Below are 17857 nucleotides of genomic sequence, written 5' to 3' on the forward strand. Positions count from 1 at the left end.
TTACGACTCCAAAATCATGTAAGGATTCAGTTTGAGATGCACACCAAATGTATTTGATTGGTGAATGTTTTGAAACAACCATTTGCATTTCAATCTACTGGGATACCCTGATACCCTGATTTGGCAAAACATTCAAGTGCCTGCCTTAAATTCTCCTCGCAGCACTCACATCAAGATGTGTCCCCTTGGCATTTTGGCATTGGCCAAAATCAAACACATTTAACAAGTCATTTAAAACGCACCCAGCCGCCCACTTGGCCATCAATCCCCATTGGGATAGCGTTCCCAAGAGGATCACCCGGTTCCCAGGCCAAAATGGATGGCAGGACTTTAAATGCAGTTGCAGCTGCAGCTGCAGCTGGCAAGCAAACACTTTGGCAATTTGACTTTTGGTCAGCAGTGTCAACAGCATCACACACACACAGACACACACACACATTAACAGTGATTGAGGGGGCGTGGTGTGAAGGGAAGGACATCGCCCCAATCCTGGGTACATTCATTAATTTTCGCCACAAATTTTTGCAATTAAAGTTTACTGTTTGTTTATCAGTTTCGACTGGCGTTCTCTGGCATGAAAATCAAGCGCCATGAACACGAAGTCAATAAAACTTTTGGCGCTACTTAATGCGAATTTATAGTGTAAACATAAACACACATAGACGGCGAGTCCTGGAAAGGACATGGACTGCTGCCATTGCTCCTGCTGCTGTTGACAAAAACGACAAAATTGTGTTACCAACAATTGCATAACAATCATTTCAAGTTTTCCTGCAAAATGGTACAAAAAAAGTTTTTATTGTTATTATGAGAACTACAACAGCAGCAGCAGTAGCAGCAGCAGCTTTTGCTTTTGCTTTCGCTTTGACTTTGTGTGGGTGGCCAGGACATTGGGGTCTGCGGTAAGGATACATATATATGTATGTGCTATGTACATTTATGTATATATGTATATCTGTGTATATAAATGGCCGCACATCCTTTCGCCGGCGCTCATTTTGGCACCCTCAAAAGTGGAAAACCGACAACGGACAACCAGCAACATTCGCATAACTATGCAAAATTGTTGTCATTGTCTTTCGCTTTGTTTTGTTTAGCTTTTGATTTTGCCCACTGTTGTGCTGTCTTTCTGTGTGTGTGTGTGTGTGTTTGGGTGTGTGTGTGAATATGACTTTGCTTGGAGGTCGAAAGTTTTTGGGATCCGCGGTTGCGGGGGAGTGCGTCAATTGCGGTCCGTTTTGTGGTTTCCGTTTGTTACTTGCAATTCCGTTCGCTTTTTTGGCCATTGCCGTTTTCCAAAGCGGATGCGGAAGTGGATTGCGGATCCGGATGCGGATGTCTGCCATTCAGAGCGACAATTTTGCCAGCGGCTTCTTGCAACTTTCACAAACCCCCGACCGCCCAGCGATCTCCATCTGCTGATGATTTTTTAATTGCACTTGCCGCAAGTGGCGCGCTTCATTAACGCGGCACTCATCATTAAACGCCAATTGACAGCGAACACTGGCCAACCAAAAATAGCATGTTTTTCAGCAGATTAGTGGTGTGCACACTTCAATCAGTGGATTTTTTGGGCTTAAGTAGTGCCGCTTGTCTAATTTCATGTTCCAATTATTATTAAATTAGGGGATATATATTCATCTTTTATTAGTAATTGTGTAATAATTATATACATCCGTTACTCAGATGATTTTAGTGTTATAGTAAAATTAAAGTAACATTAAAGAAGTAGCTTATTATCCTAGTAAGTAAAATTGAAATAAGAAATCAACAAATTCTCTTATAAAAAAGCTTAAGAGCTGTTTCATTCTTAGTTGCATAGATAACTTGAGAGGTTGTACCTAAAAGTTTTCTGATCTATTAGTTTGAAATACTATGTACCTCGCAGTTCCAGCCTCTCGTGCATCCCTTAATTTCTGGGTTGTGGCAAGGAACTGGCATTGCAAACCCTCTGCAAATTATCAACGCAGTTTACGAGCTATTTAGCACGTGTGCATATGCCCTGTGGCCATTTCTGCTTTTGCAATTGCGATTGCGATTGCTTCTGCTTTGCTGCGATGCTGCGGCTGTCGATATCCATAATGATAATGAAGATGCGGCTGATGAGGTTGATGGGGTGCTGGGAGCGATGATGGCGATATTCGGGATCCGGGATCCGGGCCTGGCCAAAGGGGCCATAACAGTTGGCTGCACTTTGGTAGCCAATCGAAATTGCGTATTTTGGACGTTCCCGGCTTAATTATGCGCTCCGGCCCCTGAATATGCAATGCCAAGTTTTTGCATCGTCAGATCGCAGCATCTGACTTTGAGTCAATGGCGGCGGGGGCAGTGAAGTTTGGGGTGGCGAAGGTGTTCCTGTGCGTATTGGGGCTATGATAGTCAGTCGTAGGGTCGATTGGCGGAGGGTCGGAGGTCATATGGCCGGCAATCGAGTCATTGGCATTATGGCCGCAGCTGCCATTGATTGCGAGTGCAAATTATGCATGCGCCTCAAGCTGACCGCTTGCGAGAGTACACACAGAAAATAAATGGAATCGAAATTAAATGTTTATTACTAAAACTATATAATTAAGTTGAATTTTTTATATGTGTTGATAAATGGAAAAACTAGTCACATTTTATATACTTGATCTCAACGTTGCCGATCTGAATATAAGCATGCATATTACTTTATCATTATTTATTGTATTGCATATTGTTATGGAAAGTAGTGTACAAAATCAATATTTTGATTCATTACCTTATAAACATGGAATTCATAAAACGTTATAATATGTTGTATAAAAGCCACAAAAATAATGGCAAGAGTAGAATTCTGATAACCTCTTTACACACATTTTTAATAATCAGTAACTTTTATTATGCATGCCAACCAATTCCATAATTATTTTTTTCAAGTGTAACAGCCAAGTCACTCAGTTATTGGCATGGCTGATTGGCCAACTGGTCGGCTGCGTAATGCCGGCTGTTGCCAGCGTCATAGTCGTGGCTGTTTAGCGTAATTGAATTACCAATTTTCCGTTCACGGACTTCAATTTATGGTTATTAATGCGAGGCTAAGAAAGCATGGCCCACTCGCAAGTCGTTGACTTCTTGTGCTCCTGCTGCTGCTGCTGCTGCTGCTCCGTAAGGAAACTTGTCTGGCTGCTGGGAAAAGTTCAAGAATTTGTATATCCTAAAGGGGTGGTGGGAGGTGGCAGCTGAAAATGTGTGCAAAAACTTGGGAAAACTCGACTGCAAGCCAGGTGCGGGGGGCACAACCGAATGCGAATGCAATCCAAACTTCAAATAACAACAGGAAAATGCTGGGCGAAAGCAAAACTCGACACAAAGAGGGAGCTTCAGCGAATAAAGAGAGCAAAAAGCAGCCGCAAAAATATTTATAGAAATTCGAAACAACAAAAAAAGCGGGCAGAGCAAAGAAATTGAAAGCTCAAAATGCACACAAGCGTAAAAAGCAATAAAAAGAAAGCTGAGGCGAATATTTTCCACAGGACCTGGCAGAACCTTGAATACCCTAGGTAGCAGAAACGGGAAAATTGGGTTAGTACCCATGGCAAACTGGGTGATTAGGGATAGTGGAGGGGAGGTCATATTAGTTTGCAGGAATAGTATGAAATCCCTGCGAATGCCAAGTACTTGGCATTTCTTGCCGAGAATTTCGCTCGTCAATTGTAGTATCATTCCCGCCATCCGATCCACACGACTAATGAAGAACATTACCGGTGAAGCATTCAGAAATTTCTAAGAACCCTTTGAGTTTGGCCAAAGTCAATGGCAGGCTTTGCGGTGGCCTTCCTAATGGATTTCTTGGCATAATTAACCCATGCCGCCCTTCCCCCTGCCGCGTCCCCTTGCCCACAACCCGGTCAAGCGTTTGGTGGGAGTAAAGGGAGTAGGGGGGGGATTGGTAAAGTGTTGATGGCTTTCGGCAAAAATGCCAAAGGCAGCGCCAAAAAATATATATTTAAGCCAAGTCATGCGTGGCCATTTCCAGCTGCCTCGGCCACAATGCACACACCATTTATGTAGTGTGTCCTGGACGGTGGAGGATGGAATTCGATGCGGACTCAATGACATTTCTCATGCGTGGCAATTTATGTGGCAACGGATCAACTTTAATTTGCTTTGGCCAAAGTTTAAACTATTTGCCGGCGAAGCAAAAAGCGAAAGTTGTCGAAAGTAGTCGCACACAAATCATTTCCCTAAAGCATTTATGTTATTTATACAATTCCAGCTTACAGCACTTGGAGCTGGCGTAATCGCCAGGGAAATGTCGTAATAGTGCCGGCTGCTCCCATAGAAAATCCATAAAGTGCCCGACCACTCGTATCTGTTTCAATTTGCATATCTTTGATTCGCCAGCTATTGTTGGTGCCACAGCTACTCTACGACTACTCACTTCTGTTGTTCCTGCTGTCAGCACAAGTCCCCAAGGACACACAACACAATGCCACAAAATCTGCCACGCCTCTTGCTCCTTTTCGGCTTTTCGGTCTGTGCTTAGGTCCTTGGGTCCTTCGGATTCTGCGGGCTCACGCTTGGGGCTCAGGGATCAAGACTTTCGGCTCTCGGCTCTTGGCTCTCGGCTTTGCAGCCAATATCGCCACTAAGACGGAGAAACCATTTCATTTTACGTTTGACTAATAGAAAGGATTCATTATGAATTATACATATGCGCTGGCCTATGCGCGCACGTGTGTGTGTGTGTGTGTTTGTGTGTGCTAAGCCCAACCCATAAGCAAGGATATGCCATGCGTGTCCTGGATAAATTTGTTTTCGCCGAACGTGTCCCTGCTGGCGTTGTGGTAATTTTTTAGCCCTGGTCATGGCCCAAGTCCCTGGCTGGCAGTTTGCTGCGGTTAATTTTCAGCGGAGATTTGCCCAGGACTCCGGCTTGATTAGAATTGATGAAGTTGATGTGGCCAAGTGTCAAGGGTTGGGCCAATGTCCCACTCTCGATTTCTAGCCTTTATTATTTATGAGTCTGGCGACCTGCGTGATAGCGTAATGACTGCAGTGTCACATTCGGTTCTTCAAGTTAGTAAACTTTCCATTTCTATGAATAATTTATGGTCATGGTCTTATTTCTAAAAAGCATTGACATCTTTCTTTAGTACACTTTTGAAGTAGGTATCAAAAACTAACATAAAAAGTTCGATTGAAAATTTAATTACGAACTCAACGAGGTATGACATTCCATATTTGGAGCTATATTTTGAATGTTCTGATCAAAATACTGATATTTATAATCACAAAAACACAGAAAATCGATTTTCGGCAAGAATCCAAAATCATCATCAAAAATTGCAAAAAATGTAAAAAAAATTTAATTTTTTTTTTTAAACACAGTTCGATGGGAAATTTAATAACGAACTCAACGAAGTATGACATTCCATATTTGGAGCTATATTTTGAATGTTCTGATCAAAATACTAATATTTATAATTGCAAAAACACAGAAAAGCGATGTTCGGCAAAAATCCAAAATCATCATCAAAAATTGCAAAAAATGTAAAAAAAAATTTAATTTTTTTTTTAAAACACAGTTCGATGGGAAATTTAATTACGAACTCAACGAAGCATGACATTCCATATTTGGACCAATATTTCAAATGCTGTGATGAAAATACGGATATTTATAGTCGCACAAAACAGGAAAACGATTTTCGGCCAATATTCAAACATCATCAAAAATTGCAAAAAATGTGAAAAAAATTTAATTTTTTTTTAAAAACACAGTTCGATTGGAAATTTAATTAGGAACTCAACGAGGTATGACATTCCATATTTTGAGATATATTTTGAAAGTTCTGATCAAAATACCGATATTTATAATCGCAAAAATGCAGAAAATCGATTTTCGGCAAAAATCCAAAAATTGCAAAAAATGTGAAAAGAATAGGAAATTATGTATCCCCTATTATGTATCCCCTATTTTTGCTCAATGTCATGTCAAGTGCTGCGAACTAACCCAAGTGGCTTTTTAGAGTTCCATCCGAGATTAATTCCCAGAATTAATTCAACCTTTGAATATTCCGCCGTATTAAGTTTGACCATCCATTTCGGCGTCTCCCACCAATTTTCTTGAAACACGGCCCAAAAGCCCAAACTCTTGCCACATAAATAGCATAAATAACCAGGAGACAAGGCACTCAAGTGTGTGCACACCCAGAAATACACACACACGCACAGAAAACCAAGAAGTGGAATGCAAAACTATTTTTGATATTAATTGTCGAGGCGACAAAGCTGAGGCTAGAAGACCCCAGAAGCAAATGGGTGGCCATTAATTTCCGGTCAAGTGGCTGATAGACAATCATAATTATTTATTTAGCACACATCAAATTGACCAAATGCACACGTGGTTGTGGTTCTGCCAATGGGCGGTGGGTGGTGGTCCTTGGATGTTGGGTGTTGGGTGGTTTTGAGGGAGGGCTTGGAGACCTTCGGGATGGAGCGGTTTAGTTGTGCGGTTTGCCAAGGTGTTGAAATGTTTACTTTGTCTGAGGCCGACAACTACTGCGACTCGGAGTTAATGATGCATAACACTTGCGGTTGTCAAAGGCGTCGTTAGGGGGGCGTGGCCCCACAATATGTGGGTGCTTGCAATTTATAGACCATAATTGCAACAATTTTGAGGCCCCTGCACTTTGATGCTCGCCCACGCACTTAACATTCTGATTTATCCAGTAAATGCACTCTAAAAGGGGCAGGTGGGCGAGGCGGCGAGGTGGGGGTGGTAAGGGGGCGTGGCCGCAGGATGTCGAGCAATTTTAATGACATGCTGGCAGGCATCCAATCTATATGTTAAAACAAAGAGCAAGACTAAAAGGAACCTTCAATTTGCGCAATAGCTTGGAAATAATTTATAACAGCTCTGCAATGGCATCGTCGAACGAAAGAGAAAGGTAAAGGGCTGAAAGAGAAAGCAGGTACAGCAACTTCTAAGGACATCAGGTCCTTGCGCGAATCCATACAGTTACGTGCGGTAAAAAATAAATCCATTTGGTGCGACATTTGTTATTGGGAATTGGATTTTTGTATTAACAAGGCTTTCATGGACTGTTTATCAACTGAAGAATTAGTTTAACCTTAAACAACTGAAGTCCCGAGTAAATCAATTTAATAGAAATGCAATTTTGACCACAGCAACATTGAAGGCATTGAAAACTCATACATTTAAACTTTGCCGCTGGCGCTCATTAAAAGCGACTTAATTTCTTTTGCGGACCCTGTCCCCAATATATCATGTCAGCAATCAAGTCACAAAGAGAAAATCTGCTGACAGTTTGCATTTTGGCCAACGTCCGGGAACGAGAACGAGTATCCTTCCTAGGAGCCCATCCCTCGGGCCTGGTAATTTCATGCTTGGCAACATTTCGCCAGCTCTTTGAGTCTTCTTCCTCATTTTTTGTTTTTTTTTTTGGGTGTTGTTCTGGCCAGGAACGCGATGATTTTTTCATTGCCGGTCAGTGGGAGACAAATTAAAAAGTTTTACGCATCTGACCCGTCGTCCTAGAATTGCCGCGGCATATTAAAAACTTTTATAATTTATCAAATATTCTTTGGCTATTTTCGGACGCACAACGACAATTGTTTGCCGGACACATGACTGTCACATCGCTCCTTTTTGTAATTGCCAATTGGCTTGGAATTTAAGTGGGTGAAATACAGAAATCAATAGGGAAGTAGGAAAATTATAAGTACACGCTTCGACAGTTCATTCTTTATGCATAAGCAGTGGGGCAGTTGGGTGAAAGCAGTTGGACCCACTCCCCAAGTCACCTGCCACTCGCCGGCCCATCAATCTTGGTCTATGATAACGCCTGGGCAGGTAGCTCGTAAATCTCGGCGCTATCTGGCAGCTCCTTGGCTCACCCACCACTATCCTCACATTTTTTCCTGTTTTCGGTTTTTGTTCTACGCGGTTCGCTCCTATTTGCGTAGCTGTCAGCCCGCACATGTGGCCCATGTGAGTGAGCGATGAAGGGGACGGATCGGATCGGATTGGATTGAAACGGAAGGGAAGGGAAGGGAAGGGTAGAGGAGGGGCATCAAAGTGCCATCAAATCAATTCTGGAGCGGCCCTCAAGTTTGCCCCGACGAAAGTTCGTCTTCGTCGGGCTTCGATCAAAATATTCATTGGCCAAGCTGGTTACATATTCATATTACTAGGCCACAGTGTAACACACTGTGTGGGTGTCTGCAGTGCATGGATATACTACACGCAGCAAATTAAAGTTTTATTTACCACATGACTTTAAAGATATCCTGCGCAAAAGTTGGAAAGATTGCTCAAAATCCATCAGGTATCCCTTAAGAAGAGAGCAACGTGTGTATATATATGTATATTTATTACTAGTAATTTAATTTCCCAAGTTTCTCCGCGTGTAAGCTGTCTGCCTTCACACAGAGAACAATCGCTGTATTAGCAGGTGCATCTCATGTATGAGTGCACTTCTGGCAGGGGGCTTAGCACGCATCGAAGCCTTTCATTATTGGTAATCGCACTACGCCATACGGCATCAATCAAAGGCAGCCGGACCTGCTTTAGTTGCCCCCACAACCCCCAACCTCTGGGGTTATTAATCAATGACCGGGTTGGGTCAAAAGGTACATTAGAAAGCCACTGGCTTAACTACCAATCGAGTGAAATCAGTGTTTTGGACATTGCATTGCTGCCAGCGTGTGCATGGTGCGTATACGTAATGTGCCAAAGCCAATGGCTGAGTTGGCTCAAAGGTGTGGCCACTGATTCGGTGGGATCTGGCCCCACAGACCGACAGATAGAAATGAGACCGAAATGAGCTCCTAGCGCGTTATTAAGTTGCATGCAATTAAAATTACGCGCGTAATCAGAGCGAAAAAAAAGATAAATTCGCGTGATAAATATATTTTCACGCTCTCCTCGCCTCACGCGTGCTTCGCGAAAATGGGGGCTTCTGCGGCGGAACGGAGTTCGGATCTCCGGCGTAATCAGGCTGCCGCACTGGGGGCTAATTAATTTCGCCACTTTACTCCGTTACGGGATCTCCAGGGTGGAGCTTTGGCTTAGCAGCCCCCCGTCCGCTGGGAAAAGCTCTTGTATCTGTGCGCCCAGCTCTGATTTTCGCTCGTTTTCTTTTTTCCATTTTCCGTTTTACATTTGGTCTTTGTTTTCTTGTTTGCCACAGCTACACGTTTTGTATTCATATTCCAGCGAAGGTTATATGGGACCTCCAAACGAATGGGTGAAACAAAGAGTCATGCTTTCATTTGGAACACTATGGTAGACAATCTTTTTAATTCACAATTCTGTAGAATTTTAGATGTATGCTTACTGTTATCATGCTACTTAAAAATAACATTTAAATTAAAATCATCATAAACAAGAGTTTTCCCGTACATAAACAAATAAAGGATAAACTCTACGAAATCAAAATTTCTGGTTAAGCTCACACCGTAACTTGCAGTCGATTCCCTGCCTCGAATAGCTAAGCTCCCTTGTACTTATTTAATTTGGGCTTCTCTCCCACTTACTTATAATTTTTTGCGAACTAATTAAAATGGCTCATGTAGATGGTGTCGCCGCAATATTCTATACCCAATAAGCTAAAGTGCAGCAAAAGTTTAAATGCGATTTCCCAACGTGCTTACTTAACTCGCAAAGCGCACGACCAGGGCCATAAAAATGGTTAAAGACAAAGAGCCGGGAACCAGGAATTGGAATCTTGGCCTCAATGCGCACGCATAAAAGTTTTTCTAGATATTCTTATTTGGATTTTTTTGTTCTGAGCCAAAATAGTGAAGTTGCAGGCTCGACGGTCAGCTGATAAAGAGAATGCAAGGCAAGAAGTGCTGATAAAATGTAGCCAGCCGGCAAAGAAACGAAAAATGTCAGAGGGACAACTACAAGTTTGAGTACAAAGCGCAGTGGGCGGGGAGAAATAAGTTTTCATGCGGCCGAAAGGGGCGTGGCACGATAAAGTTGCCCCACCGCTCCGCCGCTGCCCGAGGAGCAATGGTTGTTGGCCAACTGGCGACACTTTCGAGGAGCATGCAAAGCGAGTTCCCGGGCAAAGTTGGCAAACAACATTAGTTGATGGCCCAAATGGGCCAACATGGCGCTCGTGGCAGTCAATAATAAGCAGGCGACATGTTGGCCAGAGCACACTTTCGGCCATCTCCCAAAAAAAAGGGAAAGAAATAATACAAAAAAAGCGAAAAAAAAATAGCAGAAAAGGAGGCAGCCTAAAAGACCTGCCATGGATGAAAGTGTAGATGGAGATGAAGACTTCTTCTCAACAAGTTTAAAGTTGCTGTCGAACTCTTGTTTCCTCCCAAATGGAGGGTAAAAAGTTGCAACTTTCCGAGAATTTATGTAAATTCGTGCTGCATTAAAGATACAGAAGGCGCAATGAAGAATGCACAAGTTTTATTTGAAACTGGAAGCTGGTTCCAGAGGAGTAGAACTTCCTTTCCTCCTAACAGCTTAATCAATAATTCGATCAATGTGAAAAGCAAGCTAGAACACAGGGAACTATCCAGCTGGAAAAATCCAGGACATACTCATGATTTCGCTTTTCAATTATAGAGGTCAAGAGTTCAGGCAGTAGAGCAGATAAAAATACGGTTAATTAATGACTGACACTGATGAGCTGGCCAACTTTGGCCGTGCCGCAGCGCTTTCATATTTAACCCATTTAACTCCTAATTAATACACTTCACACAAATTCATTTTAATTACACAAAATAAACCAAATATGTATGTAAATGCCGACTGTCACTCACTCGTATGCGTATATTTTCCATGTTAATTACGCAAAAATCCGGCGTTGTGGGAGGAAAATCCTTTCACCAGGCCAGCGACAGAGTTTGTTTGCCTGTCAGCGCCATTTGGCGAGCGATAAAATTAAAAAAAAAAAAAGAATACGTAAATACAGCAGAAACCAGCCTACAATACCGCCACCGTCAAAACAAAATAAATTTTATTTGCGGAAATAAAATGGATTGCTTACTTTCTGGCGAGCGGCACAGTAAAGACAACTTAAGTGGTATATTCAAATCAGGTTTTTAGGAGTTTGTTATGTGATCAAACATCAGTTAATATTAAATTAAATGGATACGAATTAAGGGATAGTTAAATAAAATCAGAAAACAAATGACTTAGTTTAACCGCAAATATTATAAATACCTTCTTAATTCCACTGCTAATAGACATAACATTCTTGGGATATATCGCTCAATTAACCGTGGGTTCAGATAGAGTAATTTATGCACTCGTATTCCATCGCTGCTTTTATAACCAGCTTTTCAAGGACCTCGGTGCAAAGGAGAGTAGTCCCACACATCCACACACCAACACACACACTCCATCAAACAGCCAGTGAAGTACAAACACATGTGCACATTTGTACGTTTGTAGGTTTGTAATTAGTGTCGCAGCGGCTGTTTCGTTTCGCTGTTTCGTTTGTCGCTGCCGCGTGTAAATTCAGAACATTAATTTTCTTAATTAGAGTATGCCAGTGTCCTTAATTGCCAACAAGGCGTCTCGCATATGCGACCATGTGCTCCATCTGGCAAATAGAGATCCAAATGCAAATGCTTATTAAATTAAATATGTATCTTTGAGTCGGTCGCCCACTCTCATTACCATATAATTGAGTCGCACAAGCGAATAATTCAGTTTTGGGAGCCAAAGAAATCTAGCCTCGATTTATTCGCATTAAAGGGAAATTCGGGGGAAAATTGGTTAGATAAATGAGGAGGTGGCGCCACATGCTGGTCGGCGAATGTTGGTCCATTATTTCATGATTCCTTTGCCATTTATCACCTGCAGGCAGCGATCGCCATCGTTGGGCGAAATTACAAATAAAATGAATTGGTAACCGGCCCGAGAATGAATGAAAATCGCCTCCAGAGCTGGGTGGATTCACTACATCCCATTGGGTGGGCAAAACAAAAGGGCTCCCACCTGGACAATTTGTCAAATCGCCACCGCAATTGCTCTGGCCGAGCTTCGATTTCCGGCAAACGTCTTGGTCTACTGGCATCAAGGTGAGTGAATTTTCCAAACTGCCAATGTGGGTGAAAATTAATTGAAAAACTTTGCGCAATCAACGCGGTTAGCTAATCGTCAAATACTTCAAATAATTGACCGAATTAAAATCCTGTCGAGGGTGCTCGACTAATTTCGGCAAAGTGCAGTACTTGCTTCAATTAGTGCCGAAACGTTAACCAAAAGGACATCACTTAGGTACTCCTGTTGCACATTCCCATGTCTCTTCCCAGTTGTCAATGCATCTGGAGTTATGAAACGAATTTTATATAGAAAAAAGGTGAATTTTTTCCAGTTCTCAGAATAGTCTCTAAATGGAACAAAGCGACCTTAGTCAATGAATGTAAGCTGTGTTTTGGAAGGACAACCACATGAAATTCAAATTCCAAGATACCGGGCTGGAATGCAGGAATATGGGAGAAATCTGTAAATTGTCATTCCGAAAACAATTCCCGTTTCTTGCACTGTCAATATGGTACACCTCCAACTAGACCTTCTCCTCCCCGAAGGTCGAAATTGTACATTTTCATATGCCATGTTCCCAGGCCGGAATTCATATTTCTGTGCATATGCATGTGCACAGGCAGATGAAATTGTTATTTCTTTTTTTCTTTTTGTCTTCTATAGGCATTCCGCACTGCCCTCTAAGTTAACACGATTTTGCACTCGTCCTGCAGGAGTCCTGCGAAAATGCAGGATACAAAAACCGAAAAAGACTATATTGCATATAAAGTGAGCTTTTCGAGTGGGGAAACTGGGACAAGTGAACAACTATGTAAATGGCTCTTCATTTGGACCATGTGACAGGCCAACTGCTGTCGCATTTATTTTTGGCACATTGCACTGAAAATATTTTGCAATATTTAGCCATTGATTTTCCCCACCCTTTCATTATTTTTTGTTTTTCCTGTACAATTGGAGCTTATATCGATTTGGACAGACATGTCCGAAGCAATTTAAACTGGAAATCGTGCCACTGCGAGCGGTGAATAAAATCACCAATTGCCGGTTGAAGAGCTAAATTTTCACTCGCTGACAGGCCAATCAAATTGGCATAAAATGGCCAAGACCGATGTCCGACAAAACCGAAATCCGAAATGCTGCTCTAATTGAAATTCACGCCGGTGTTCGGCTTAATTTTAAATCAAATTGCGAAATGCCAAACAAATTAATCGCCGTCAATGTGTTTAAGTCGAGTTGGATTTGCCGACACCACTCGACAGCACAGAACAGAACTCATTACAATTTTTAATTAATTTTGACAATAAGTTTCGTTGGCCAGGGAAAACGGTGTCCGCACTTTCAGGCTGACAGTTTGATTGAATTTGGCAAGGGTTAGGGTCGCACTTTCACTGCGGATTGATTTTGGACTTACCTTTTCCTTTGATTTCCCCAGAAATGTAAAACACTGTCAAAAGTTGTTAAAGTCCGCAATCAGAACACCAATGTCCCAGGCCCAGTAGTGCACCTTTGTTTTCCATTTGCGGAAGGTAAAAATTGAAATACGCACACACAGCGCTCTCCTTTCGAATACGCGTGTCTACAAATTAAATTCAATATTGGAGTTTCCCGAGTTTTGCCCAAAAAGAAAACTGCCTAGGTCTGGGGAAATACCGAGATGATGACCACGGCGTCGCCGCTCTCCGGCTGTCCATCAATCAATCAAAGCACAAAGGTTACCTGAGGGAGAAATTTGCATGGGTTCACGCAGCGTTACCGGCGACGTCCCAAACAATTTGTGCGGCTTGCCTTTTTTTTTTTTTTGTGATTCTACTTTTCCATTCCCAGGATGGCTTTCTTATAGGGAAGCACAGGGGGAGGTCAGATCCACAGGCTCGAATGGAGGGGTTGAATGGTCCTGGCTGGGGCAAACTTAACCGCAGACGTATGGTCAAAAAGCTCTGGAGAATTGGCTCATGTTTTTTGCAAAGAGCTGTTTCTTTGCCTGCATACTTTCTGCATACCTTGTAGGAAAGAGAGGGTAGCTCAGTGATTTGAGTAATATGTTAAGTACACGATTAGAAATTAAAACCACAGGGCCGCCATTCTGTGTATATATAATTTTCGGAAATCAAAAATAAAAATCTTAGGCTAAAGTAAATTATTTATTTAAAATATAATATATATGTATTAATATATAAATATCTACATGATATATAGTTCTGGTAATACAAGAGGTATGCAGTTGGCCCATCCCGGAACTCGTTTCCATTTGATTTGCATGTCCATTGCTGATTTCCTTTTGCGTTTTGCTTTATGCCTGAAGTGGCCGGGAAAGCAAGTACAGAAAGCCAGGAGAAGAAAACAGCCGGGGGTAAAAAAGAAATAGAACTCGATGGCCGGGCGCCGTGTGGTAAATGGTTAAGGGCATGTCATGGCAATTTGCATTTTCAGCTTGACAAAGGATGTGCAGGACTATATAGCCGACCACGCCCACGCCCACCAGACCACCTCCCCCCTATCCACTATTCAATTTTTGGCCGGGCAGCAGCTGCTGTTAATATGCAAACTGGGATTTCTTTTGTGGCTTTGATTTCGGTCCGAACCGCTGGACAATCACCGCTCGAAGCCACGGTACCCATACAGCTGGAGCTTCATATTCAATATCATGTTCAATAATTTGGCCTCGTCCTGCGCCACTGGATCTACATACATATGTATGTATACATATAAAAGCAGATGGGCAATATTTGTGGCCCTGCCAGCATTGATTGCCATCGCTGAGCGTTTAATAGACTTTCAAATATTGCCACTTCGGCTTCGGTTGGATAATGCGCAGGATACTGCGGCGAGCGGGATATGGGCCAATAAGATAATTAATGTCCTGGGAGATGGCCAGCCCCACCACCCCCTCACCCGTGGAAATCTACCCCAGCGCCCAAGGCGCCGACAAGGACGAACTGAGAGCTGGACCAACGCGCTGATTGCCTGCGTTAATGTTAATTGCCCTTGATGAGTTTTATGCGCTGCGCTAATGAACAAATGACTGCACATCGCCAATATGTATGAAAGGGCCAATACGGCGGCTTTATCCCTGCACACACAAACTATGCGGACACCCACAGGGTGTGTTTTGTGAGCAAGAGGTCATAGGATCCTGGCATTATTTGCCGGAGGCCAGGCAACATTTAATTGCCGACCGGGGTCATTTGCTTTGGAGCGTTAACGCCGCAGATAGTGGCTACTTACATGAAGGTGGTTAATTGAATATTTAGGAAAGCAAATTAAAGTCACTTCTCAATGGGCTGCAATGTGTATTGGGATTATCACTTAATTTACTACATTGTTTTTTATTGCACAGACTATGCTGAATTAAACACATTTAACTGTATAGTTGCCCAAAATGGAATTTAAAGGCAACAAAAGCGCTTCCTGCGAAACAAGTATTCGTGCAATTTACAAGCTCTTAACAGTTTCCTTTCGAAAAACAATTTCCGAAAAGAGTATTTCCCCTTAGGAATCGCTATTATATTATGGTCTACCAAACAGCGAAGCAGGGGAAAGTTACTCCATCAGCACTTACAGCTGATGTCCTGCCGCGTATCCGAAATTTACATGCAACCGACTACAAAGGGAATTTGAAACCGAAAACAAAATCACCGCTGATGGCTGTCAAAAATAAAGAAGCGAACGTTTGCTAAATTAAGAAGGAAACCAAAATCCTGCACCGCGCTGTCCCGCAATCCACTGGCAAGTTGCAACTTGCAACGTCGCCTTTTTACGTTAATGTCGGCGACTTCAACTTCATTTCCTGGCCGCAGGACCACCAAGCGCAATACCAGGATCCAATTTGCATGGCGCGGTCGCATCTGCTTCGTAGGCGTATACGTAATATTGTGGGCAAGGCGTGCAGTCAAGCAAGGCACAAGCCGAAAAATGTGGCAACAAGAATGTGCCACTGCACAGTTGCAATCACAGAGTTTCTCGGGTGGAGCCAGCAATTTTGGCCAAGACATTGTCTCTCTGTCGCTTCCGTCCCGGCCACTTAATGACTTCCGCAAATAAAACGCTTTGTTCTGGGACAAGTTTAAAGCATTAGCACATTGCTAGCAACAGCCAGAAGCTTCAGTAGTTGTTTGTACATATTTATCAGACTGTTTTTGTGCTGCAATCTGCTAATGCATTTGGATGTGCGTCTAATGAATATTAATGACACCACCGTCCGTCGAGGGCCGGGACCGACCGAATGGCAATAAAAATATTTCAATTAGAGCTCAGCTGCCAACACACGCGGCAAGATCAACGACTTTGTTAATGCCACAACAAGCGGAAGATGCAACTGCAACCGCAGACAAGCCACACAAATGCCACACAAAAAGATAAAACGATGCCAGCACGTTGGCATGCATAAATGATGGCCAACGAGGGAGCATTGGGTAATGTCGGTGCAAATCGCATTTTAAAAAATCCAGGACAACACTTGCCGCATGAAATAATACCGCAGAGCAATGCAATAGGAAGTTCCATATTGACAATCGCGCATTTTTAATGACAAGAACACGCACTATCACTGAATAATATGTGCTCATTACTTAGTTTTAATCAAAATAACCAGGCATTTCCGCTCAAATTTTAGGGAGGGGGCAGGAATCACACCAGAGGTCGCAAAAATGTCTATCACCGTAGAGGAGAAAAACTTCGGTCTGGCCACCAACCCGCTAACCGAAGCCCGGCAAATGGTTCGCTGCTACACCCTAAAGAACACCAAGGGCATGTCCGTGTCGCTCATCCAGCTGGGGGCCACCATCCAGAGCATCTCCCTGCCGGATGGCTCCAAGAAGGTGGAGGATGTGTGCCTCGGGTTCGACGACATCGCTGGCTATGTGACAAACAAGGCGGCCTACATCGGTGGAACCCTAGGGCGAGTGGCCAACCGTGTGGCCAACGGTGGGTTTACCATGGATGACACTACAGTCAACCTGACGAGGAACGTCGAGGTAATTAATTGAGTTAAGTTTTATGTATTTAGCTTAGCAAAACCGATTTGGCTTTATCATTCAGGATCAGTTTCATCTGCACGGTGGCTTCGTGGGATTTGACAGCGTCATTTGGGAAGTGGAGCAGAAGACACCACAGGGTGTGGTTTTTCGCCATGAATCCCCACATGGTCACGAGGGCTATCCAGGCACTCTCAGGTGCCTTGTCACCTACCGCCTGGACAATGAGAACCGTTTGTTCATTAGTTACGAGGCCACCACAGATCGCCCGACAATTGTCAATCTCTCGAGCCACGTCTATTTAAATCTAGCTGGTCATAATGCAGGTCCCAAAGGACTTGCAGAGCACACGGTGGAGATAGCTTCCAGTGAGATTGTAGCAACGGATGACATGCAGATCCCAACAGGGCAGTTAACCCTGGTTGACAACACGGTTTTCGATCTCCGATCACCTGTGGTCCTGGGAGAGCGCCTCAAGCAGTTCGAGGATCGTCCCATCAAGGGTTTCGACAACTGCTATGTGGTCAATGGAGGTCAGCTATTGAGATCGACCGTCAAGGTGGCCAAGATAGTGCACCCGCCCAGTGGCCGAGCTCTGGAGGTCTGGACAGATCAGCCAGGCATGCAATTCTATACCGCGAACAACATAACCAAAATGGCTGGCAAGAAGGGATTCCATTATGTGAAGCACGGATCCTTCTGTGTCCAAACGGAGAAGTTTCCCGACGCCGTCAATCACCAGAAATTCCCGTCAATCAATCTAGACCCTCATGAAACATACCGTCACGAAGTTGTATACTGGTTTAAGATCGAAAAGATCTGCAGGTGCTGTTATAAAAAGTAACCACGAGCCTCGTAAATAAAGATTCCTGACACCTTA

At 43.2% G+C, this 17857-nt stretch overlaps 1 protein-coding gene and 1 long non-coding RNA gene across 2 annotated transcripts; one reads left to right on the top strand and one right to left on the bottom strand.

Moving 5' to 3' along the window:
- Positions 1-1690: 1690 nt before the first annotated feature.
- LOC120320737 lies at positions 1691-3580 on the bottom strand. The gene is made up of 2 exons (XR_005560268.2): positions 2741-3580; positions 1691-2502 (listed from the first exon to the last, which is right to left on the bottom strand). It is a non-coding gene; the product is annotated as an uncharacterized LOC120320737 (long non-coding RNA).
- Positions 3581-16578: 12998 nt separating this feature from the next.
- LOC6527292 (galactose mutarotase) lies at positions 16579-17857 on the top strand. The gene is made up of 2 exons (XM_002088350.4): positions 16579-16977; positions 17042-17857. The coding sequence occupies exons 1-2, from the start codon at positions 16651-16653 to the stop codon at positions 17819-17821; spliced, it is 1107 nt and encodes a 368-aa protein (XP_002088386.1). The 5' UTR covers positions 16579-16650; the 3' UTR covers positions 17822-17857.

The sequence above is a fragment of the Drosophila yakuba genome, chromosome 2L, assembly GCF_016746365.2.
Source record: "Drosophila yakuba strain Tai18E2 chromosome 2L, Prin_Dyak_Tai18E2_2.1, whole genome shotgun sequence".
In the NCBI taxonomy this organism is placed as follows: Eukaryota; Metazoa; Arthropoda; class Insecta; order Diptera; family Drosophilidae; genus Drosophila; species Drosophila yakuba.

Coding starts and splice junctions, on each gene's coding strand:
- LOC6527292 (XM_002088350.4), top strand. CDS start 16,651: ATGTCTATCACCGTAGAGGAGAAAAACTTCGGTCTGGCCACCAACCCG. Junction 16,978..17,041: donor ACCTGACGAGGAACGTCGAG/GTAATTAATTGA, acceptor TTTATCATTCAG/GATCAGTTTCATCTGCACGG.